This window comes from Sphaeramia orbicularis, chromosome 4 (assembly GCF_902148855.1).
Source record: "Sphaeramia orbicularis chromosome 4, fSphaOr1.1, whole genome shotgun sequence".
Classification (NCBI taxonomy): Eukaryota; Metazoa; Chordata; class Actinopteri; order Kurtiformes; family Apogonidae; genus Sphaeramia; species Sphaeramia orbicularis.
In genome coordinates, this window is record NC_043960.1 from 28,843,787 (window position 1) to 28,868,179 (window position 24,393).

At 34.9% G+C, this 24,393-nt stretch overlaps 1 protein-coding gene across 1 annotated transcript; it reads left to right on the top strand.

Moving 5' to 3' along the window:
* The first annotated feature begins 3,369 nt into the window (after positions 1-3,369).
* Positions 3,370-24,139, top strand: LOC115418667 (aquaporin-4-like). The gene is made up of 5 exons (XM_030133209.1): positions 3,370-3,591; positions 12,989-13,436; positions 15,296-15,460; positions 17,970-18,050; positions 23,614-24,139. Exons 1-5 carry the CDS (start codon positions 3,557-3,559, stop codon positions 23,872-23,874), a joined length of 990 nt encoding a protein of 329 aa, XP_029989069.1. The 5' UTR covers positions 3,370-3,556; the 3' UTR covers positions 23,875-24,139.
* Positions 24,140-24,393: the final 254 nt, after the last annotated feature.

Genomic DNA, 24,393 nt, shown 5'->3' on the forward strand with positions numbered 1-24,393 from the left:
CAGCCACAAGACGCTTTTTTACTTTAAAAGAAAAACACAATTTGTTACGAAAATAAAATCCCAACTTTAGCCTCAATTTCGCCACAAGGTTTTATACATGTGGCTTGAAAGTGAGGGAGTTGTCAATTAAAACCCCCAGGTATTTATATGTGTGGACCACCTCAATTACATTTCCTTCCAGAGTGGTCACTGAGGGTAATGTATTGATTTATGTACATTTACACAATGCTTCCTCTAGAAAGTATCTGTGAAGTGAATGTACTGTAATGCACAATGCACAGACAGTGTTTTGAAGGTGATTTAATGGCTAAACTGACATTACGCACTTCTGTTTTTTTCGACATTTAGTAAATATCGGTAAAGTTTCGCACATATGTCCAATGGAAAAGCAATTATTCATATAATTACTGTAACTTTGCTGTTCTTGATAAACCTGATCTGCACAAACATGTTTGCGTGTAAATTAATTGCTAGACTGTAATTAACAGTTTACTTAAACAAACTTTTTTTTTTTTTTTGCATATTATCTCCATGAAGTGAGTACTAACTGGTATTGGAGTATGTTAAAAAGATAAAAAAAAAAAAAGAATCAGATTAGCTGCATTAAAAATGTTTTTATTTTGTGGTATTCACACTGTATATCACTTTCTGATATCGCGTTTTAATTACATGTTTCTTTCCTTTAAAAATTAAAGCTGAGTGGACATTTTTGTAACTCCATAAAAAATAGGTTCATTAAAAAAAAAATTGCAATCACATTGTTTTTTCATGCCTAAAGAGGACTAAAAACACTTAGGAAAATAATCTTGACTAAGGTTGTCGTAACTCATGCATCAAAGGGTTACGTGGGGTGGTGTCCTTGCGCCCCCTATGGGTCAGCCACCACTAGCGATGCCATTGTAAACTGATGAATGTCATTGCACTCAGAGGACGTAAGCAATGCATCTGATTAATGGGGATTAATAGATTAATTAATTGTAATTAATTATTGAACTGTAATCTCTGCCCTCGCATTCAGTTAAGATTAGACTCCGCACTGAATAAAATAGTTTTTTTCCTCCTCTCTCTGTGATATGCACATGCAGACAGCTGTCAGCTTATCAGGACAATCCACCTGCACGGAAATACACAGGCACTAGAGATATGATCAATCAATAATTTGTGATGTAGATTTCTTTTTTTTTTTTTTCATTTGACTAAGCTTGTTACTCTCTGTGGTCTCTAGTACTGAGACAAACGTATAGAGCATTTTGCCTTTTGATTACTGTGGCCACTTTACTATTGCCTCTTAGCTCGATCAATAATGCGTTTTTTTCACTGTTTTTCAGCAGTCATACGTTAACCCATAAAGACCCAGCGCTACTTTTGTGTCAGATACCAAATGAAATTTTCTCTGTATCTAACCTGTGAGATTTATCACCATTTATTATAATATTCTCTGTATTTTGCGTTTGATCAGGTATTTTCCTGTATTTAATTCACTGATCAAGTAGGTATTCATAAAAGCTCAGATTAAAGTTGAGGGTTATTATATCAAAAACAGAGAAAACTGTAGAAAAAGTGACTCTTTCAGTAAAATCTATCATTAACTGAACATAAACCAAGCATTTCCATCCACTGTCATTGATCTAACTCCATGGGTTTTACTGGTGAGTCAGTAGCTGGGTTTCCATTACCCTCAGAAATGCGCAAAATGTAAATTGCGCAATAGAAAACTGGTCATGGAAACACAGAAATGTCGCAAAAACTGTCAAAGATTGCAAAAAAGTTTTTACGCTCTCATGAGGTGGTTTTTGAGACATTTGGATATAGAAGTATAAAACAAAACTGGAATGGAAACACATTTTGCGCATTTTCACACATCTTTGCACGGTGGTTTTGCTCAGGCCAAACATCTCACCTTTGACTCTGGACTCAGAACAGGTGGTTCTAGTTTGTACAGGGCAATAGACACTGGGTTTTGTGAAGGAACTGCTTCCTGGGGGCATGACAAGTCTGGTGCCACGAGAGGTTCAATAACATCATACAATTCATTAAACATTTGGAAATTCTGGATCCACAACTCGTTGGTGAATTCTTGATGTACAATTCCCTCCCAGAAGTCCATTCTCTGTGAGCGCTGCCATATTTAAGGACTTTGCCTTGGGATGATTATACTGTTTGTTCCCTTCTTCTTTTGCTTAAAGAGGTCATATTTTGCAAAAAAAACCCCACTTTTATTAGTCTTTGGTACATTTATTTGTGTATTTGGACCCTAATAGTTCAAAAAGTTTAAATATGAACCCTCCAGGTGCTGCAAAGCTATCTTTATATTCATTCCGGCAAAAATCATGTGGATTTCTACAACCTTTCTACAATTCCTGCGTAATTTGTTATGTTTTATAACTAGTTACGTCACAACATTTGCACATTTAAGGTCAAGACTTCAGCAGAATATTTCTCAGAGTACGACATAATTGTTTATCGGCAGCAGCGGTTGTAGTCCATACTGAAAATACGTCCAAACTTTGAGCTGATTACCTCAAATGTTCAGTTGTTGGTTGTATTAACGAACACAAGTGGCTGAACAGGACAGAGCAGCACAGTCAACAACCTGGAGAGGGCGGGGTCATGTGCATTTAAAGGGCCAGCCCTCAAAACGACCTTTCTGGTGTCATTACTCAGAAATAGGGTTGAAGATGGACCTGTGGAGTTGAATTAATAAAGAATTCAGAGCCAAGCATAGCATTTACAGTTTATGTAGACCACAGGGAAATGTTTTAAAATGCATAATTCCATTTAAAAAAGCCAAATAAAAGCAGTAGCTGCAACCTACACTACAGTACTAACACCGTGGAGGTTCTGCATGAAACTCAGTGCGTCCATCTTCCTTAAACGAGCGTCTCATGAGAACTATACAGTATTTTACAAGAATTACGACATGTCGCAAGAATCGCGCATCAGAAACCAAACACTTTTCAATAGAAACGCCTACAAGTAGCAATTGTACTTGTGCTCAAAATCGTAGAAATATCGCTTTTATTTTGTGGAAAACTATAATAGAAACCCAGCTAATGTTGTAGAAGATAATAGTGTTTCCTTGTTCATTACGAAGCCTCTGAACGTCCAAATGAGTCATATCTGATGTTCACGAAAAGACGACAAACTGCATTTTACACCAATTATTTACATGAACTGATAGGATTAGTGGATCAACAGGTATTAAACAGTTTAGATCAGTCGATGCTTTTGGGTCTTTATGGGTTAAACTCTGAACATACTCGGAGTTGACTGAACTAACGCTGATCACTTGCTCTGGGACCAAAAAGTTTCACATCTCAGGGTTTTAGACTCTCAGTTCATGTGTAGTTTGTCAAACTGAGCGTGCTTTCTGGAGCAGGGCCCAGTCGTCTGATTTAGTCCATGGTGGTTGTGTTTGTTTTTCTGGTGTTTTATCTTCCTTCTGCCCATCGAGGTCAAAGCAGAATAACCCAGAGTCTGACTGTAAACACACCCGAGCGAACACGTTCAACCCCCCGCTATAAAAAGTGCATCCACACAGCGGGCTGCTGGAGTCATGACGGAGAGCGGAGGGGCTCTGCAGCGCCTGAGGTGAGTAAAGACACACAGGAGCTGGACATGTACACATTAGACCTGCAACTAGGAGCCAAAAACCCTCTACGGATTTATTTTTAATGCAGCGACTTGGAGGTTTTTATTATTACGTTGCATGTAGGCTCCAGATACAGGTACATATGGAATTTTAAATAACCTTTTATGATGATGAAATTCTTTATTCAGTCATCACATAATACAACCATTGTCAACACTACAAACATTAGCAGAAGGTCTGAAAAGGCACAGGCAGAAGCATTACTGCCTGTCCTACATAACATATTAAACTACCCAGCGTTCAATATAGGAAAAAGAAAAGCAAAAATGCAAACAAACAAACAAGCAAAAACATAAAGAAGTGAAACTAAACCAGAAAAACAGAAAACCTAGAGTAGAAAATAAATTATTTACTTATTAATTATTAGATCTTAACAACTGTAACCTTCAAAAATTGCCTTACATACCTGTTTTTTTTTTTTTTGTTGTTGTTTTTTACCAAAAATGAGCTACACATTCATAAATCCATGCTTTCTTCATTCCATAGTTTAACTCCAACAACAGATATACATCTTCTTTTAGTCTCTTTTCTAGCTTTTTACAAACAATTCGGAGATCATATTTAGACTCATGTGTTGAGAAGAACTTCTGCACACAGACATATTCAATTCCATAGACTCCAGATGTTTTTTTTATTTTTGTAACTTTTGGGACAGTACCAGTATCTTAAAAAGGATGAATATTTGGTAAAAATAGTCTTAATAGCTGCAAAAAAAAAAAAAAAAAAAAAAAAAAAACTCTAACAAGGAACTGGGGGAAGGCAACCATTCCATCAAAGGACTAGTGGATATCCACAACTGAAGAAATATTTCTAATGGAAAAATTAACACACAAACTGAGACTGCAAGAACCATAAAAGTGTAATAAATGGACTATATTTACACAAAATCAATAGATTGACTGTTGCTACCTGGGTGCATTGTTTTCTTTTTTACTTATTTGTGCTTTTATTTGGCTGTTTTTTTTTTTTTCTTTTGTTTTTTGGAGTCCTTTTGTTTGTTCTTGTCTTTTTATTTTTGGTTACTGTTACAATTCTATATAAAACTCAATAAAGATTTAAGTTAAAAAAAAACCAAAAAAAAAAAAACCAAACCTTTGTACACAGACAGGGAATAACTTTAATTTTACTTTATATCTTATTTGCATTATTTTATTGTAAACCAAATCATTAAATTTCATAATATGGGATTTCATGAACAATTTATCAGTATGTTCATAGTAATTGGCCTTATTAATAATACATATGGCTCGTTTTTGTAGGAGGACTATAGTATTTACTGTTGTTTTAGACATGGAGCCCCACACTCCCACACAATCTGACATATAAGGAAGTATAAGTGAACAGTAAATTATATGTAGTGCCTTATGGTTGTGTATATGTCACATTATATGCACATTTTCCCTTCAGCGAGCCTCACGTTTACATTTGCACGTAAAATCTATTATTCTTCAGCTCATTGGCTCTTGTTATAAACTTATTCTGATTGAAAAATAATCTTATTACAACTACTTCACGATTAAAGCGGCGCTACAGCAGAAATTGACAATATTAATGGAAAATCTTCCTTCACTTTCCTGTCAGAATATTGAATTACAATATGCTGAACGTTTATGTTTACCCAGTGACATCCCATAAATTGGACCCACTGAAGCTTTCAGTAACAGGACTTTGTCTTTTACAGTGAGATCGTCATCAGTACGACTTCCCCGCTACGCTATTGTCCCCTCGTTTATTGTCAGCAGCACGAAACACACTAACAACATTTTTTTTTTTTTTTTTTTGGTGAAAGGATAGTTTTTAAATGGAATTTTTTTTTCATGTAATTTTACTTTTTTTATACTAAAACAAAGAGAAAGCTGTGGATTTGTCGTTATTTATAAGTAATTATGATAGCATTTTACTGGTCTGATCCATTTTAGATCAAATTGGTCTGTGTGGAACCTGAACTAAAATGATTTTGACATCCTTGATTGATAATTTCTTCAGTGTAATTTTTACATTTCACAAATTCTTCCCATGATTAACAGCATTCTTAGAATAGAATAGACTTTATTTTGCCATTTGCACAGATACATCGCAGTATAGGTACATTGGAATTCTTGTGCGTTTCCCTGAGTCACGGAGTTAAAAAGAGACACAAAATGCAGCTAAAACAAAACAAAAAACAAAGCAGTTATTGCACAGACAGACACAAATACACACTGTAAAATAAAGCCCTTTTTTCACTGTTTCTACAACAGTTGTCCAGAAGTTGCACAGAAAAAAAAAAAACTAGACAGCTTAACCCTTTATTATTAGGAATTATGTTACCTGTTTGTTATAGTAGTTTTGAATCTCATTTCAGAAACAAATTACTAAATAATAGATAAATAAATATAAATAAATAATTATATAAATATTAGTAAATAATATATAAATAAATAATTATATAAATAAAATTAAAATACTTATAGTTCTCGAAAATGCCCCTTATATCTATTTGTGTATTTAACCCATAAAGACCCAGTGCTACTTTTGTGTCAAATTAATTTTTCCTCTATATTTAACCTTTCTTATGTGATTTATCACCATTTATTATAATATTATTTATTTTTATTTTATGTTTTTCCAGTGAAACTCAAGTATTTTCCTGTATTTAATCCACTAATCATATAGGTGTTTATAAAACCTCAGATTAAAATCCAGGGTTATTATATTAGAAATAGAAAAAACTGAGGAAAAAAGTGACTTTTTCGGCAAAGATATAAATCACTGAACATAAACCAAGTGTCCATCCACTGTCATTGATTAAACCTCATGGGTTTTACTGAATCATTTACTGTTTCCATGTTCACTACGGAGCCTCTGAACATCCAAATGGGTCATATCTGATGACCCGGAAAAGACCAAGACCAATTATTTACATGTATTGATAGAATTAGTGGATCAACAGGTATTAAATAGTATAGATCAGTTGATGATTTTGGTCGACAGTGGATGTTTGGGTCTTTATGGGTTAAAACATACTTTCAGAAGACTAATTTTAGTTCAATTTAGCCCATTTTATTATATATATAGTTAATAAATTCACCATCACTTCTAACTGGTACCTTTGTGCCTCAGGAGAAGCAGGAACTGTCTTTAGAATCATTAAATCAGTTTAAAACCACGGACAGTGAGGCCCTTTTTGTGCTCGAGTCTCTGTGAGTCAAGATTAATGATTTATTGACTTAGAATTGATTTGAAGTGAACCCATTTGAGGGAGAAAAGTTAGAAGTTAGGAAAGAATCCACGATGTGAATGCTGCTGCGTAGGAATGAATAGCTTTGTCTTTGTGCTCTCATGCATAGACTACAAATGTGACAGGAGCTGCACACAATTATCGTATGAAAACCTTGGACTTGTAATGGTATGACATTGTTCCCTGCGCTCAACCGAACGGACAAAGAAACCACTATAATCTAACATAGAAAGAGTCAGAAGTTTCTCAGAAAAGAAACAGAGGAACATAAGTGCAAACTGATGTCGGACTGATAAACTGGTTGATGCCGTATTTATGGAATGCATTTTACCATGTCAGACTGACTGCAACAATTCGGAAAAAATACATATATTAAGATGTTTTCTATATAAGAGCTCTATTTACCAATGCTTTTATTTATTCATACAAGAAAACCTCCTAAAACATGCCAGTTTTCAAACATAGGTTATGTTTTTATTTCATGTAAATGCAGTATGAAAGATAGCTGGTGGTTAAGAACACTATTCTTGTTTGTTATACCGATAAACTGGTTGATGCCGTATTTATGGAATGCATTTTACCATGTCAGAGTGACTGCAACAATTCAGAAAAAATACATATATTGAGATGTTTTCGATGTAAGAGCTCTATTTACCAATGCTTTTAATTATTCATACAAGAAAACCTTCTAAAATATCCCAGTTTCAAACATAGGTTATGTTTTTATTCCATTTAAATGCAGTATGAAAGATAGCTGGTGGTTAAGAACACTATTCTTGCTGAAGGTTACAGTGTTGAAGAGCGAAGACAGAAGAGAAAAATGTATGAGAGAATGTAGTTTTTCGTCCTTGTTGCATTTCTTCTTTTTTTTCTAACAGAAGAATTTATGATGGCTATCTTACGTGCATCCGAATAGACATCGTGTCTTGGAGGTTTGATGGACTTGTTATTTTTTCCAAAACATTTGTCAACATACTTTAACTCATACCCAGTTCTACTTTTATGGCAGTTCCCACATGAATTTTTCTCTGTTTAACCTTTCTTAAATGATTTATCAGCATTGTTTACAATATTATCCTCTGTTTCTTGTGTTTTTTTCAGTGAAAACCCGGTATTTTCCTATATTTCATGTACTGATCATGTAGATATTCATAAAAGCTCAGATTAATGTTGTGGGTTATTACAGCTGAAACAGAGAAAACTGATGAAAAAGTGACTTTTTCAGTAAATCTATCAATAACTGAACATAAACCCAGTGTCTCCATCGACTGTCATTGATCCAGCTCCATGGGTTTTACTGGTGAATCAATGCTGTAGAACAGGGGTGTCAAACAGAGGGTCCAGTTCGGCCCCTGGGATGTTTTTGCCAAGTGCAAAAATTCCACAGTCTTGAATTGAATTAAGCAAAAAAAAATTTAGCTCGAATTAAGGAAAAAATCTTGAATTAAGCCAAGCAAAAAAAAATCTCAATACGTAAAAAAAAAATCTTCAATTAAGCCAAAAAAAATCTCAAATTTAGCAAAAAATCTTGAATTAAGCAAAAAAAAAAAAATCTTCAACTAAGTAAAAAAAAAATCTTCAATTAAGTAAAAAAAACCTTGAATTAAGCCCAAAAAAAATCTAGAATTAACAACTTTTTTTTTCTTTGTTTTAGTGCAAAAAATAACATTAAATTATGAAAATATTGACATTTCCAAACTATCCTGTAACAATAAAATGTGAATAACCTGAACAAATATGAACAATTTGAAATGTCTGTAGAAAATTCAGCCCAATTGGAACTCTTTTCTGCCTGTTCCTCAGTGTTTAGTGTCGTTGTAGATGTGATCCATGATGCACATGGACAAATGAGAAGTGGAGGCAGAATATGTTAAAATTGCACTAAATTTTCTTACGTTTTTTAATTTAAATTTAATTTTTTTCTTTTTTTTTTGGATAGTTTATAAAAGTAAATATTTTCATCATTTAATGTTTTTGTTTTTTTTTTTACACTAAAACAAAGACAAAAATTTGGAGCTGTCATTATTTATAGGTTATTATGTTATTATTTTTCTGGTCCGGCCCACTTCAGACCAAATTTAGCTGAATATGGCCCCTGAACTAAAATGAGTTTGACACCCCTGCTGTAGAAGATGACAGTGTTTCCACGGTAACTACGGAGCCTCTGAATGTCCAAATGGGTCATATGTAATGACCATGAAAAGACGATAAACTGTATTTTGCACCTATTATTTACATGGATTGATAGGATTAGTGGATCAACAGGTATTAAATATTTTAGATCAGTAGATGATTGTGTTTGCCAGTGGCTGTTTGGGTCTTTATGTGTTACTCCAGCTTTGTTAACATGGTGACTAAGCATCTCATACTTCTCATCTTGTATTGGCGTGTTGTTGCACATACAGCTCTGGAAAAAATTAAGAGACCACTGCAATTTCCTGTGAAATCAGCATGTCTGCATGTATGACAGCCATTCTATTCCTGTGTCTGTTGAATTCCAATATAAACACACCTTATTCTACTGAATAAACATCTGATCCATGTCTTATTTAAAAAGGAGAAGTATAAAAACCACTACTGTAGCCATCACTGTCTTTTTACAATAGACAAAAACAGTGCTATTAGTACCATGAAAGTAATTGGAATCAAAAAAATAACTATTGAAAACTACTGGACTTCTGCTCTGACAATGTTCCCAAACTCTGAAGACTGGTTTCTTCTATCAGGACAATGCTCCTGGCCTCAGCTAGGTTGATAAAGGTGTGGATGACAGACCACCAGATGAAGACCCCGTTATGGCCAGCCCGATCTCCAGACCTGAACCCACTTTGAAAACTTCTAGAGGAACATGGATGGTCACAAGCCATGGAACATGTCTGAGCTTCTTGAATTTCTCTGCCAGGAGCTGCATTACCTTCCTCTTGTGTTGGGGTCGGCACTGACACGGTTTAGGTTTTAAATGTATAAAAGAACCACACTGGTTGAAATTATGACCTTTGTGGTGTTAGGATCAGTTTTGACCCAGTTATAAAAATAAATTTATAAACCAATAATTAGAACCCAAACTGAAATCATAAGTGCACTGTCAGCCAACACACTGACAGTCAGCTCCTCTTCCAATCATGTGAGCTTTTGAGGATTCTCATTTTGCCTTGTTATCCAGTATACCTGCACAAAAACAAAACAAGCAAAGATGGGCATGTCCACATATGAGGTCAGTTCAGTATAGAGTTGGTGACTTGCAGAGTGCACATCGAGGGGTATACTAACAAAAAAAAAAAAAAAAGTCCCAGAGGCCCACACCAAGAACATTAAAACCAATATTTTCATGGATAAGGAAGCCTAACAAGGTAACCAAGAGATGAGAAACAAATTAGATGATAGATAATTGTTAGTTATAATAATTGTAAATAATAATAATTGTTAATTAGCATATTTTACAGCTGATTTAAGACATGGGTCAAAACCAACCCGTTAACATAAGAGATGGTAACAGAAAGCTAAAACAAGAGGAGGGATAAAATCATCCAACAGCAATAGAGGAGAGACAAGACACGTGAAAGCTGTCACTGAAAATCAGGGCTATTCCACCAAATATTAATGTCTGAACTTTTCCCAAGTTACAACATTAGTATTGTGTCTGTAATCCAACAGAGTGGAAGTGCTGCTGGGTCTTCTTCTTGGTGATTATCCACAGGTGCTCTTTGGAAATTTGTGGTGTATCTGGCTATTTAGAGTCAAAAAAAATCTGCATAAGCATGGTAGATTTCAAAAAATATTCCAAGGAACACTGTAGGATTTGTATAAAAATAAAATGCCTTTATTACTTTATGGCAATCTTTTAAAATACAGCCAACGTGTTGCGACCTCTGGTCTTCATCAGGGCTTTTTTCACTTGTGAGCAGTTGTGTAGTATTGTGTTGTTTAGAAGTGAATATGAACTGGTTTTCTTTGCATTATTTAAGGTCTGAAAACACTGCATCTTTTTGTTATTTTGACCATGTGTCATGTTCTGCAAATACATGCTCTAAAAAACAATATTTTTATTTGGAATTTGGGAGAAATGTTGTCGGTAGTTCAGAGAATAAAACAAAAATGTTCATTTCACTCAAACACATACCTATAAATGGTAAAATCAGAGAAAGTGATAATTTTGCAGTGGCGTCTTATTTTTTTTTTTCCAGAGCTGTATTAATGTTCCTGCCTTTAGATCAGTGGGATACAGCGCCGCCACTGGTAGGACTGTGCATTACATGTGTATTTACTCAGAAAAACAGCTGCATTGTACCATTAGAAGTCTAACTCCTTAGGGAATCTTTAACTGTTGTCCCTCGGGAAAGCGTTCATGCTTGGGTGTGTGTAATAACATGAAAGTATTTTGCACACATACTGGCTTCTTATGCTTTGTACAGACAGACGCTGGTCTGTGTTCTTAGTTGTGTACAGTTCTCGACAGGAGCAACTCTGTAATGAAACAGAATGTTTGGTGGAGTGAACTTTCTTTATCTGATCGAAGTTTGCTGTAGTTCTGTAAGACTGGTGCAGTGCATGTTTAGTCCACTTTAAAACAAACAAAAAAACATCCTGCTGTTCCTGTGTACCTATCTTTAATTCATCAAAAGTTATTTTAACTCTGCCTGGGTTTATAAAGGTGAATGAACAGCTCCTGCAACTCATATATCATTAGATTATAATGTCATTACTTATGTGGTTTAATTTAGTTTGGCCAAGGACAAATTCCTTTTAGTTATAAAAGGTGAAGTCTGGATTGATTGGTTTGACTGATTTGATAGAATTTCTAGTTAATGATCCGTTCACGTCCGTGCAGGATTTTATTGTTTTTAATGAGGTGGGATTTAAGCTGTTTTACTAAGGAAATCCTGTCTTCTTTAATCTAATTCAACTGATTTAATTTATTCTCTAAAAATAAAAAAATGACACAGTAGTGAGAATTGCCAGCCATTATAAATTATCTTTTGGGCAAACACCAAAGTCATGCAGGTCACTATAATTCAGCAGGATAAAGACAAGCAGCAAAAATGTCTTTGAAAAGTTAAAGGAGTGGAATGTTTTTCATTAAAAATTATGTTGTCAGTGAATCGGTCTTACTATTTAACTGAATAGTATTTGCAGCTTTAGTGTTGGTTATTCAAGTCTGTGTGCTTTAGTATTTTATTATAATTTCATTCATTATGTTTTTAGAAGCATCTAGTCCATCTCTGCAAAGTCTTCATTATGTTTAAAGCAGAATATTTCAGGAAGAGTTTGATAAAATGTTGCAACATTTGCACAGATGTTCAAGGACCTTATGGTGTTGAACAAATGTTGATTCCTTTAAAAAAATTTTAATAAAATGACAATATTAGTAAGTGCAGCCCTAAAGCTATAAAAGTGTCAGATAAATAAAACAACACAAATGTTAAGAATGTTTCATGTTTTTAATATATTGAAGTCCAGTATTCAAAGGTAAAATGTGAAACATTTCTTGCTTGTGAACAAACATTTCAAAGTTTTCAAGCTGCTAATTTAAATTCTCATACTTTAATTTTCTGTAACTTTAAGTTTTAAGGCAGTTAAAATGGTCGGCTCAGGCAAATGAATAAATCAACAAACAAATAAGTAATCAGCTTAGGTAGAATAGTTGTTACAAATGGGGAAAATGAGACCAAACCATTTTCTACCAGGCTGTAAACACACAGCGTCCAGTCATTATGTGGGTCTGTGGGGATGGACTCAGTTTTGGAGGCAGCCTCTAGTGGTCAGTTGAGGAACTGCAGATTTTGGGGCCCTGCTGTTTTTGTTTTTCAGCCTCTGAGGTTGATGCTTTTTCAGATAAATTGACGCATTACTGCCAATCAAATGTTTCATTTTAGATTTAGACTTAGAGACTTAGACGGACTTTGTCATTCCAGATTTTACATCAAATATAAAATTTCGATGCAGTTGGCTCAGCAGGCAGAAGCAATGATTACAGACGCTATATAAACAGGATAAAATATTATATTTTTCGCACTCTTAATGTTAAAGATGTATATCATCGTACTGAAGATTTCCATGTCAAAAACAAGTCCTTTCATGTGTTGTTGTTGTGTTTACCTTTCCGACGTCCTGTTCAGGAGGTGTTGGTTCCCCTGTTGTGCGCCGTCCTGGACTAATACTCAGTGCAGTCAAGACGAAGCCATGACGGCCTTCAAAGGCATCTGGACTCAGGGATTCTGGCGCTGTGTGGGAGCAGAGTTCTTCGCCATGCTCCTCTTCATCCTGCTCAGCCTGGGTTCCACCATCAGCTGGGGCTCTGTCGCAGAGGTGCCCCAGGCCCCAGACCTGGTGCTCATCTCCCTGTGCTTCGGTCTGGGCATCGCCACCATGGTGCAGTGCTTTGGACACATCAGTGGAGCTCATATTAACCCTGCAGTCACAGCAGCCATGGTGGTGACCAGGAAGCTCAGTTTGGCCAAAGCTGTGTTTTACCTGCTGGCCCAGTGTGTGGGAGCCATAGTGGGGGCTGCAATCCTGTACGGGGTCACCCCAGCCTCTGTTAGGGGTGCCCTCGGGGTCACCACAGTAAGCAGTGATAACTTCAGCGATCATCATAACACAGTTCCTTTCACAGTAGTGATATCACCTTATTAATGCAACTATGAACAGCATTAGCAGAGCTTCTATGGATCAGCTGTTTTTGATTTGACTGAATCAGGTTCTGCGTTGAGATACTTTTAAGGAACATTGTTGTATACTTTTAGTACCTTTAAAGATAATGGTGGTGTTTTATATGTATGTTCTTATTTTAGTGTTTTATGGATGGTTTTAGAAATGACTTTTATTGTGTTTTATGTATATTTTTAGTGTAGATGTACAGCTGTGATTTCTATTTTGTGTAACTTCTGCTGCTGCTGTCTTGGACAGGACACTCTTACAAAAGACATTTTTAATCTCAATGAGCTTTTCTCCTGTTAAATAATAGGTAAATAGGTAATAATAATGCAGTATTTATATTCCAGACTATCAACAGCAGGGGAAGTCACGTACCAGAACACACACTAGATACTAAAACCACCAACAAATCCATGTTATGGATCCACAGACTGTCACTCAGTGCATCTGTACACACATCTGTATTTTGGCGTCATATTTTCTCCATCAGACCAATTATTATAATATCTAATATTGATCAAACAATATTTTTTGTTTCTTAATGAGGTTTCATTTTCTTTCATCCATGTCATTATAATGTCCTTTCAGGTAAATATTTCTGATAAATTTCTGATTCAGTTAACTGTTAGTAATGCCCATCAGAATATGTATTAATCTTAAAGAAGCACAATAGTTTAGTTAAGAATTAACAATGATATTACAGGCAAGTCAGTTAAACTCAACAAATGTGTTTTAATGGTAATGTTGTAAACACATACAAAACTTTTGTTGACACTTTTCACACATGGACAAAATATGGCCTGGGGGTTAAAGCTGTCTTCATTAAAGACAAACATAAATAAATAAACACCTAGATTATCATTAACACTGGAATAAGATCAGACCTAAAGAGAAGTCAGGTTGGGTCATGTTTACCTCAGTGATACATTAGGAGCATTGACAGTATTTCGGATAAACTCTTCAGAATAAGACTAAACTTGACTCTGAATGTGTTTTAATGAGCAGTGGAATCTTAATAATCATCATCTCAAGTATCAGTTTGAAAGCAGCTGTATTTATGCGGATTGATTTGTGTACAGTAAGCTCTTAAAAAAGGCATGTTTTGCTTTTAGATTATTCATGCTTCCTCATATAGTGTTTGCTATATAATTTATTAATATGTGTGGTGAAGCATGAGTATCCAGTCTGTCTATGACATTATTTCAAACCTTGGTAACTCAAACCTATGTAATCACTGTCTGCTGAAAAAAAAAAAGTGTTCTTTTTTGAATAGAGTGAATACATATTTTCTAATATGACATGGCCAGGTCTTACATGGAAAAGAAATTATTACATTTTACTTGATTAAATAAAGGATATAAATAAATAAATATATAAGAGCCATTAAAGTCAAGCCTCAAATCTCCAAATCCATACGATAATATGTTTCTCCATCTTCTTTCATTAATCGTTCTCATCACATTATCTGGGTAATGACCTTTAATCGTGGGCTTATAGGTGCTTCAATAAGCCTTCTCACTTCTGCACAGATTCAGATCGGATCTCAATATGCTTATAATGTAAGAATCTGGAGCACTTTTCAGCAAACGTATAGTATAGGTTCTTCTACCTTTGTGTTTGCTTTTTTTATTTTTTAGCAGAACTACAGAGATAAAGGAAACAAGAGGAGTTCAGTGACCTGTAATACATCCATGAGGTTTATATGTGGATTATGATGACCCTAAAAAAACCCTCTCATTGCTCATTCCAGTGTTATTTTCCCACCACAGGTGAATACCAGCGTCTCTGTGGGTAAAGCTCTGGTTGTGGAGCTCTTCATCACCTTCCAGCTCATCTTCACTGTGTTTGCTACTTGTGATCACAAACGTGGTGACCTGAAGGGTTCATCTGGTCTGGCTATCGGCCTGTCTGTGTGCATCGGCCACATGTTTGCTGTGAGTAGCACTTCAGCCGTTACTACGCCAGTGTAATGTAACGAAAGCAGAATCCTTCATTAATAAGCTTGTCATAGTCTCTTCACGCTGCGATTATAATAAATATTAGTGGTGATACATGACTGAAATGTTTTTCATAATCAGGCTATAACGGGGCGTCTGCAGATCCTTCAAACATCTGAATAAATCTTAAATTTCATTGTCCTAAATAAAGGCCTTAATTTTTCTTGAAATTGCTGATTGATCTATAAATCTGACACTTGAAGGTCTTTAAAAACTCCAAATACACCATACATGATTTTGCTATGTTTGTTTTGGAAATCTTAAGAAGAATTTGTCAAGTATGAAATTAGTGGCATTTTAGCGTAACAGACTTTTATTTTGAAAATGTAACTGACTCCGTAACAGTCCTCCTACTGCACAGGTGTCAAACTCCAGTCTTCGAGGGCTGGTATCCTGCATGCTTTAGATCAGGGGTGTCAAACATGCGGCCCAGGGGCCAAATGCGGCCAGCCAAATGTTCCAATCTGGCCCGTGGGATGAAAAATTATATATATATATATATATATATATATATATATATATATCCTTAGTTACAATGAGAAATTGTTTGTGTCCATCTTTTTAATATATGATAAGACAGGCTGTTGCATTGCATAGAATTTGGTTGCATTGCCTCTTGTTATCACATATTTTTAAAGAGGTGATGTGTTTCCATGGCTACAGCAGATGTTGAGTTAACAGGGCTGTGTTATGTGTTAAAGGTTCAGCTCTCCAATCACATGACTGAAAACTAGGAATAATCAATAGTATTGGTGGGAGTAAGATATGGGCAGCTGCATAAACTTAAACGCTAAGCATTTGAATGAATAAATCTGCTTCATTTCCCTCTGTGGTGCTATTACAGTGTAGACTAATAGACTTTTCTACAAATGCTGTATTCACAAACAAATATGGAAACAGAAATCATTCTAAGGCGTGGAGCGAAAAGCAACTGCACCAAGGCTGTTTAGAATAAACTGTTTCAGTTTGTTCAAAAATAAACTAGAGAGCAATTTGTTTGGGGTGGGAACGTGATCCAATCTCAGTCCCATCAAATAAAAAGCATGTTGTACGTGATGGAGATAAATGACTCCCATAGCAGGGATATGGTGGACGCAGAAATACAGGAAATGGGCACAAATAGTATACGACGTATCCAAATACATACATTTTGGAGAGTTAAAACATAAACAGTCCTGTACCCATGACAACTAACACTTGTGGGCATTGTCTACATCCGAATGCAGATCTATTAGTAAAATAAAGAGGTAGTATATCCATAGAATATTTTTACATGATTAGAGGATGGTGTGTAAGATTACACTACAGGGTGTATTAGAAAAAAATAGACTCCCAGAAAAAAAACAACATAAAACCAAAATGCGAAGACATTTTAAAATCTGGTCATATGTGTTTACTGACCATGTAATTCTCCCTTGGTTGACACCAGTGTCCAGGGTCAGTTTTCATGCTTCAGTGAACAACGCTAATTTGAATAGTGCAAAATAAAAGTCTTTGGGCATGGAAGTGTAAGGGTTAATATGAGATCTGTCACCATGGATGACAAGTTCCATTGGTCGTTTACTTGCATACATAAAACAGGAAAAATATAATTCCATGTTAACCCCCTACCATCGATACACAGATTTCACATTAACGACAGGTTTGAGTCTATTATGCCAAACGCAAAAGGTTAATGCTGTTAGTGAGGATTCTTTAAGCTTGTTTTGAGCTGACCATTTGAAATTTTAAACATTTCAGCCAGCATATGTTATTCATTGCATCATCTGGGTGTTCCCTCTTGGTAGTTTCATTTGTTAGAGACAGACTAGTAACCACACAGATACGTTGAGGAGGACACAAATTTGCATAGCAAGAAACGGGGCCCATGTGGAAGACGAAACGTACTGGAAACCTTCGACTAACAGAAGTGTGTGCCTTCAATTCAAATCCCGAAGTGTAAAACCCAAATCTGGACTCACTGAACAAATTTTGCTAATAATTTTCAGATTCTCACCGATGTGTGAAATCTTTGTATCGATGGTAGGGGGTTAGCAGGTAGTTATTTTTTTCCTGTTTCATGTATTCAAGTAAAAGACTAATGGAACTTGTCATCCACGGTGACAGATCTCATATTAACCCTTACACTTCCATGCGCAAAAGACTTTTATTTTGCACAATACAAATTAGCGTTGTTCACTAAAGCATGAAAACTGACCCCGGACACTGGTGTCAGTCAAGGGAGAATTACGTGGTCAAAAAACACAAATGACCAGATTTCCTAAATGTCGTCACATTTTGGGTTTGTGTTTTTCTGAGTCTACTTTTTTCTGATACACCTTGTATACTTCAGCTGAATGTTTTCCTACAGAATTTAAGTTACTCTTGCAAACATATTCCATTTAAATATGATTTTTTGTAATCATTAAGTCATACAATGTTAATGTGTACGTCATTTTTTCTTCAGATTCCCTACACTGGAGCCAGTATGAACCCTGCCAGATCCTTCGGCCCAGCTGTGGTCACATGGTCCTGGGAAAACCACTGGGTAACATAGTATGATATTTCATTCATTATCACTAAGAACACCGTTGGTATCTACATTTTCCTTTACCACAGCATTAAATACAGTCGCAGAAAAAATGATTAGACCATCAAAAGTCATCAAAAATAATAGTTATGCAATCAAGTACGGTACTAACTCCTGTGTGTATCATGTGACTAAAACAGACAGAAAAGAAAACATGGAATACCTAAAAGCACTGTTTTTGTCAGTACAATGCCATAGATATTGATGGAAGAATTGAAGTGATTTTGGTTATTATCAAGAAAACATGGAAAATGGCTAGATATCAGCTCTGAAATTAAACTCTTACGAGGTATTTTTGTCGTTATCATTATATTTGTCAAAAACAAATGTACTACGTTTAGTTGTGCCAGGCATTAAAATGAACAAGAAATTGAAGAAAACAAGGGTGGTCTAATAATTTTTTTCGTGACTGTATATATCCTTTATTTAAACAGACTGTATATATCCTTTATTTAAACAGACTGTATATATCCTTTATTTAAACAGACTGTATATATACTTTATTTAAACAGACTGTATATATACTTTATTTAAACAGACTGTATATATACTTTATTTAAACAGACTGTATATATCCTTTATTTAAACAGGTAAAAAGCCTCATTGAGATTGCAAATCTCTTTTTCAAGAAACGCTGCATAACACAGTTTCTGACAAGACAAGACGCAATCAACACATAAGCTAGGATGTAATATATACAGTCACGGAAAAAAATTATTAGACCATCAAAAGTTATCAAAAACAATGGTTATGCAATCAAGTACTAACTCCTGTGTGTATCATGTGACTAAAACAGACAGAAAAGAAAACATGGAATGCCTAAAACTGGGGTGTCAAACTCATTTTGGTTCAGGGGCCATATTTAGCCCAATTTGATCTGAAGCGGGCCAGACCAGTAAAATAATGACTTAATAATCTACAAATATTGACAAATCCAAGTTTTTCTTTTTGTTTTAGTACAACCCCCCCCCCCCCCCCCCCCCCCGCGCAATTAAATTATGACAATATTTACATTTTACAAAAAAGATGTGAATAACCTGAAAAAACAGAAATTTCATTAGAAAAAAATAGTGCAATTTTAACAATATTATGCCTCGACTTATTATTTATACATGTATATTTACACACTGTTACATAAACATTTGGTAACAGGCAGAATATTGTTAAAATTTTGGAGTTTGGAACTAAAATTTGAACAATTTCTACAATATTACATCTCTTATTATTATTAACACAACTACAGATCACAGTGGATCTATAAATGCACAAAACATTTAGTAACAGACAGAATATTGTTCAAATTGCACATTTCAGGTTGTTCATCTTTGTTTTTATTTATGTATTTATTTGCATTTTATTGTGAAAGAATAGTTTTGTAAATGCAAATATTTTCACGGTGTAATCTTATTTTTTTCACAAATTTTTTTCCACATCATTTTTCACAAAGAAAATTTGTCGTTGTCATTATTTATGGGTTATTGTGTTGTCATTTTTACTGTAGATCACATTGGTCTGTATGTGGAACCTGAACCAAAATGATTTTTGACAACCTGGACTGTTCAGGTTCATTTTTGCACTTTCATCCCGCGGGCTGGAATGGAACCTTTGGCGGGCCAGATTTGGCCCCCAGGCCGCATGTTTGACACCTGTGGCCTAAAAGCACTGCTTTTGTCAGTACAGTGCCATAGATATTGATGTAAGAACTGAAGTGATTTTGGTTATTATCAAGAAAACCATGGAAAATGGAAAGATATCAACTCTGAAATCAAACTCTTATGAGCTACTTTTGTTGTTTTCATTATATTTGTCCAAACTAATGTACCTTTAGTTTTACCAGGCATTAAAATGAACAAGAAATTGAAGAAAACAAGGGTGGTCTAATAATTTTTTCTGTGACTATATAACCCTGTTTAATGTATAATTGATGCATTTCATATATTGGTCGTCCTGGATTCATAGCACTATTGATTATTATAGGATGTCGTGTGTGATTTTATACAGTTGAGCTTTTCTTTGCTTCTTTGGTCAAACGTTCCTCGAGTCTCTTTGTTTTTCTCCTTTAACAACGCAGAGAATCAAAGTTCTCTTTGAGTCATATTCAATGACTCGTTCTTTATTCAAGCCCTGGTATTCTGACATCTCATTAGGGTGGTGTGTCTTCCTCTGTTCACTCAGGTCTGCTGTCATTTCATCTTTGGAGTTTGATCTTGCATATTGTCATAGTCTGAGGAGCTTTGATATTCTCTCAGCTCATTCTGTAATTGTTACACAATGCTGTTCACTTTCACAGGGGCTTAAAAGTTGTTCATAACTTATTTTGTGGAAAAAAAATTTAAATCCTTGCAACGGCATATAAATAATTTAAAAAAAAACACAAATGGAGTCCTAAGGAGATCTCCGAAGTCATTAGGATCCTTCGTCTCTGCACCATGAATGTTTTACAACTTCTTCTTCTAATAGTTTTTATCATTAGAGAGACTCAGGAATATCTGGACCAATCCATCCAGAAGTATCAGAAAAAAAAAAAACAAAACAAACAAAGTGGAGGAACAGTTTTCGGTTCATTTCAAGCAGACAGACGGGTCTAAAATATTTACTGGCAATACATGCAATTGTTGGGGAGAGGATCGATATTTTAGTCTGGACCAGAGTGTTTCACATTCAAGTTATTTCATCATATGTTTCAGGCAATATAAAACGATGGATGGACTTTCTTGTTAAATTTATACTGGCAGGAAATTAACCCATAAAGACCCGAACAGCCCCTGGTGACCAAAATCATCTACTGATCTAAAATGTTTAGTAACTTCTGAACCATTAAACCTCTCAGTACGTTGAATTAATTCAGGTAAAATACAGTTATCTTTTCATGGTCTTCAGATATGACCCATTTAAATGTTCAAAGGCTCCGTAGTGAACACCGTCATCTTCTACAACACCGATTCACTAGTAAAACCCATGGAGTTTGACAAACGAGGATGGAGACACCTGGTTTATGTTCAGTTAATGATATATTTTACTGAAAATGTCACTTTTTCTTCAGTTTTCTGTTTCTGATATAATATCCCTCAACTTTCATCTGAGGTTTTATGAACACCTACATGATCAGTGAATGAATATAGGAAAATACTTGATTTACACTAAAGAAATGGAATATAAAGAGGATAATATTACAATGAATGGTGATAAATCACTTAAGAACGGTTAAATAGAGTAAAAATTCATTTGGGAACTACCACAGAAGTAGCACTGGGTCTTTATGGGTTAAAATTTGTCTTATGTAACCTTATCAGTGTTTGTTGGCCATAGAAATATAACTTTTGGACTTGAAGATGTAACAATATAGTGGTAATTTTAGTTTGTTGGGTCCCTTTTTAAAAATACTACATTGCGTAAAGCTAAATTGATTACACTGGGTTACAAAAAAATGTTTTTTGCAAGTTGTCTAGGTTTTTTCAACTGAATTAGGACCATTTTGCACCGCTAAATCCAAAAATGACATCTGTTTTTCTCAATCAAGTCAGGTTTTTTTTGCTAATTTGATTTTGAAAAATTTGATCTCACAAAATTGATTACATTTTTGTGACTTTATCAGTTAATTTTTTTATATAGTTCTCACCCAAAGTAGGTTTTAAGAGAAAAAAAATCATTTTCACAAGCACACTTTATGAAACTTGTGACTTGATTCCTGTTAGGTACAATGGTGTATTCACTGCAGATGTAGCAGAATACGTCAGGCTTATTTTTGCAAGATCTTCTAGTCGAAGCCATTTCATTCACCTGTAATATTAAAAAAAACATTAATCATAAATTGGCAAAAGTAAAATCTTCAGAACTCTTTTATTGCAAGAAATATGAAAGAATTTTGTATCACATGATGTGACAATGCCCATAAATGTAAGCAAAAATGTTAGAAAGCCAATATGTAGCATAGTTCAGAAAGTTGACCTGACTGAGCAAAATTAATGTGATTTTTGGATTCAGCACACCAAAATGATCCTAAATCAGCTCAAAAAACTTAAACAATAAATTTGTTGTTGACCAGTGTTATTTTAGCAAAAATTATGTAGAATTGTGAACATTCCACTGTGTGTCTGATGTGAGTGTGTACCGTACTTTCCGGACTGTAAGCCGCACTCACCCCGTCTCCCACAAATCACCATCACTTCTTTGATGCCAAGCTTATGTGCAGCAGCTCTATTTCCTTCTTCGTCAGCCGGATCGATCGTTAGCCGAGAAAACATAAATTAGCCACATCATTTTAGAGCCGCGGGTTCACAGTGTGTGGAAAAAAGTAGCGGCTTACAGACCAGAAATTACGGTATATACATTCACATCAGCTAGTTGACATGACTAGCTGCTTTTCTTTTGACCACTGTATTTAATATTTTTGTATATATGCATATTTTTGCGCAGATTTTATAAGTTGTGAATACATTTTGTTCTGTTTTTATTGTTGCATGCATCTTATCTCATCTTACCTTATTTTACCTTACCTTATCTTTTTTTTACCTTACCTTATCTTACCTTACTTTATCTTATTTTACCTTACCTTATCTTATTTTACCTTATCTTATTTTACCTTATCTTACCTTACTTTATATTATTTTACCTTATCTTATCTTACCTTATCTTACCTTACTTTATCATATTTTACCTTATCTTACCTCATCTTATCTTACCTTACTTTATCTTATTTTATCTTATCTTAATTTATCTTATTTTACCTTATCTTACCTCATCTTATCATACCTTACTTTATCTAATTTTACCTTTTCTTATTTTACCTTATCGTATCTCACCTTATCTTACTTTATCTTATCTTACTTTATCTTATTTTACCTTATCTTACCTTACTTTATCTTATTTTACCTTATCTTACCTCATCTTATTTTACCTTATCTTACCTTACTTTATATTATTTTACCTTATCTTATCTGACCTTACTTTATCTTATCGTACCTTACTTTATCTTATGTTACCTTATCTTATTTTACCTTATCTTATCTTACTTTATCTTATTTTACCTTATCTTACTTTATATTTTACCTTATCTTACCTTACTTTATCTTATTTTACCTTACCTTATCTTACTTTATCTTATTTTACCTTATCTTACCTCATCTTATTTTACCTTATCTTACTTTATATTATTTTACCTTATCTTATCTGACCTTACCTTATCTTATTTTACCTTATCTTACCTTACTTTATCTTATTTTACCTTATCTTACCTTACCTTATCTTATTTTACCTTATCTTACCTTACTTTATCTTATTTTACCTTATCTTACCTTACCTTATCTTATTTTACCTTATCTTACCTTACTTTATCTTATTTTACCTTACCTTATCTTATTTTACCACATCTTACCTTATCTTATCTTATTTTATCTTATCTTGCCTTACTTTATATTATTTTACCTTATCTTACCTCATCTTATTTTACCTTATCTTACCTTACTTTATATTATTTTACCTTATCTTATTTTATCTTACCTCACCTCACCCTGTATGTTAGGTGTACTGGGTGGGTCCAGTCCTGGGTGGGACTCTGGCTGCAGCCCTGTACGAGTACCTCTTCTGTCCAGACCCTGAGCTGAAGAGACGCTACTCCGAGGCCTTCATCAAAACACCGCTGGTTCCCACAAAGCACCGGCAGGACTCGGTCACCGCCCAGGAGCCTCTGTTCACTGTCATGGATGTGGAGTCAGCGGAAAGAAAGGAGAGAGAGAGAGAGAGGGAGAGGGAGGTGTCGGGGGAGGTGCTGTCTTCTGTATGACTAGAGAGGAAGCAAAGCACCAACGCCCAGACTGATGAGCCACAGTCCGGTCTGAAGGAGACTGACCTCCTGTAAGTCACACACTGGAAGGACAATACAAGCACATGTGCAAGTTTCATTAGGATTCAGACCAGGGGTGTCAGACTCAGTATAGGTCAGGGGCCACATACACCCCAGTGTGATCTCAAGTGGATCGGACCTATAAAGTAATAACATTATAACCTATAAAGAGTTACAGTTTGTTTTGCTGTTGTTCTTAAAGTGCGACAAAGTCAAAGTGCCATTTTAACAATATTACGCCTCAGCTTCTCATTTACACATGCGCATTACAACCAACAGATCACAGTGGATCTACAAAGGCACAAAACATTTAGTAACAACAGGATTAATGTTGTTAAAATTCCACTTATTTGTCTTTTAAAAATTCAGGCTGTTCATGGTTGTTTAGAACATTCACATTATTTGTCATAGATTATAAACGTAAACTATTCCATCGGAAATTTTTTGCAATAAAATGAA

What these genes read in the sequence shown, in the direction of transcription:
- LOC115418667 (XM_030133209.1), top strand. Translation starts at nt 3,557, where the DNA reads ATGACGGAGAGCGGAGGGGCTCTGCAGCGCCTGAG. An exon ending in GTGCCCTCGGGGTCACCACA is followed by an intron (nt 13,437 to 15,295) that starts GTAAGCAGTGAT and finishes TTCCCACCACAG; the next exon opens with GTGAATACCAGCGTCTCTGT. An exon ending in GCATCGGCCACATGTTTGCT is followed by an intron (nt 15,461 to 17,969) that starts GTGAGTAGCACT and finishes TTTTTTCTTCAG; the next exon opens with ATTCCCTACACTGGAGCCAG.